This window comes from Cajanus cajan, chromosome 4 (genome assembly GCF_000230855.2).
Source record: "Cajanus cajan strain Asha chromosome 4, NIPB_CcT2T_4, whole genome shotgun sequence".
NCBI classification, from domain to species: domain Eukaryota; kingdom Viridiplantae; phylum Streptophyta; class Magnoliopsida; order Fabales; family Fabaceae; genus Cajanus; species Cajanus cajan.
The window spans coordinates 50,283,755-50,285,998 of NC_138520.1; the positions used below are offsets into that span (position 1 = coordinate 50,283,755).

A 2,244-nucleotide genomic window follows, 5' to 3' on the forward strand; every position below is an offset into this window, starting at 1 on the left:
GCTTCTCTTAAGGTCACTTAAGATTTGAATTGGCACTCAAATATGTATATTTCTTTTTTCCGAATGTTTCTCTCTAGTAACCACAATGTTATTGGTCATAATAGAGTTGGAGATAGATAATCAGTTTTCCTCAAAAGACTGCATAGGCCTAGCTATTGTCCCTCGAATCATTGAAATTCAAAGAATCCAAATCGAAGATCCGAGGAAGTACAAATCAAATCAAACAATTAACCAAGACAGTGGTTAAAACTTTAAAACATTCAAAAGTAGCCAACACACTTGCTTGATCAACCACACTTGCAATCAATCACAATCCATTGAACAGAGGTTCACCACAAACCCCTAAACATTTTGCGCTCAAATATGAATATAATTTTGAGCCAATATTTCTCTCTAGTAACCACAATGTATTAGTTATATTATATGGTTAAAGATAATCAGTTTTTCTTACACGAGACTGCATAGGCCTAGCTATTGTCCCTCCAATCATTGAAATTCACAGAATCAGAATCGAGGATCCAAGGAACTACAAATCAAATCAGACAATTAACCAAGACAGTGGTTAAAAAATTCAAAAGTAACCATCACACTGGCTTGAACAATCAGAATCCATTGCAAATAGGTTCAGCACCAAAAAAAAAAAAAAACCATAACCGTAACTCTCCCAAGAAAGAAAAAACCCTAATCACCCATTCGCAAACTCCTCCACCAGCAAAAGGACTCCACATTAGAGGAATACAGACAGAAAAAAGCCACGAAGCAATGCAACTCATCATGATGAAATAAAACACACGGCTCCAAATAGTTATTAATAGCGAGCCAATCATCGGCACGGATCCAAAACAGCGAAAATATAATAATAAAGCAATGCAATTGCAAGGTTCAACGAGTTCTGTTCTGTTTAGGGTTTCTGAAAAGGATTACATTATTGAGCGAAAAAAGAGATGAGGTTCGGGAATGGGAGGGAACTAGGAAGTGTCCCAGGGCTTAGGTTCGGGAAGCGCGACGACCATACCTTGAAGAGCGTGGTCGAGGAGAACCTGGCATCCGAGCCTGGAGTGTTTGTTGAGGACTCTGGCTCGGGAATTGCGCTTGAGGACATACTCTTCGTCGTAGGAGCGGGGAGGGAGCTTGTCGAGCCACTCTTGGGCGATGTTGACCTCGCAGTGGGCCGAGCAGGCGTCGATCTCCTCGAGGCGGTGGGAGTCTGGGTCGACGAGGCCCGTGTTGACGAGGGCCTTCAGCAGGGTCTGGCCCGTCAGGCCCACCACCTCGTGCTTCTTCCCCTCGAAGTCGATCGCGGAGAGGCGCACGATGCGGTCCGAGACCTTCTTCGTGGAGGTGGAGCGCGAGATTAGGGATTTCGAGAAGAAGGAAAGAGAGGGGAGGCGCTGCGCGTGCGAGGACACCCTCTGCAGATTCGCCAATGCCATTGTGGTTTGATCAGTGGAGGATTTCGAGAGTGGTTTTTTTTTTTCTTCTTCTTCTTCTCCTTTTGGTTGGGAACGGAGGAACGAAATGGCGACGGTGTCACGGGCCTCTGTCTAGTTATCTTGGGCCGGCCCGTTATGTGATGGGCCGACTGAAACGGATCTGAGACTGGTCGAGATTCATAAGGGGATACTCCATTTGTTTCCCTTTTTCCTCTTCCCACTTCATCTATTCTTTGAATTTTTTTAAAAAATTACTTTTACTAAAAAAAAAATTTAGAATGTAATTCTAAAAAGTTATATTAACTCAAAAGATTATCTAGGTTCCTTAGATTTTTAATACTACTAATAAATAAATCATTTTTATAAAGAAGAAATATATGTAAAAATATCTTTGAAAAACTTATGAAGTATCGGATACAGATCGTTTATAAGTTGTTCTAAATCAAACGAAGTATATAGTTTATCTCAAATATATTAAATTTTTATTATTCCTTGAAGCTAATGATAAAATTTGTATTAAATGCTTCTTTCCTTAAACGATTAAATCAAAAAGTCATCTTAGAACTTACAAATTTCTCAACGAGAAAAATCATATTTTTATCAAAATCAAAATCCTTGAAATCACATTAAAAAAAATGATAGTCATTATTATAACTACTTTATACTAAAATTACTTCTACAAACTCCGTTTTATTATGAAAATTAGTTATAAATGATAAAACGTTTCAAGCTTTATCCACAATAAAAGGGTAAAAAGTAGCGTAAATAGAGATGAAAATGGATGGGACAAGAATTTACCTAAAAAATTTAA

At 38.8% G+C, this 2,244-nt stretch overlaps 1 protein-coding gene across 1 annotated transcript; it reads right to left on the reverse strand.

Moving 5' to 3' along the window:
• Positions 1-778: 778 nt before the first annotated feature.
• LOC109817918 (2Fe-2S ferredoxin-like superfamily protein) lies at positions 779-1,508 on the reverse strand. The gene has a single exon (XM_020383274.3). The coding sequence runs from the start codon at positions 1,431-1,433 to the stop codon at positions 969-971; it is 465 nt and encodes a 154-aa protein (XP_020238863.1). The 5' UTR covers positions 1,434-1,508; the 3' UTR covers positions 779-968.
• Positions 1,509-2,244: the final 736 nt, after the last annotated feature.

Coding starts and splice junctions, on each gene's coding strand:
- LOC109817918 (XM_020383274.3), bottom strand. CDS start 1,433: ATGGCATTGGCGAATCTGCAGAGGGTGTCCTCGCACGCGCAGCGCCTC.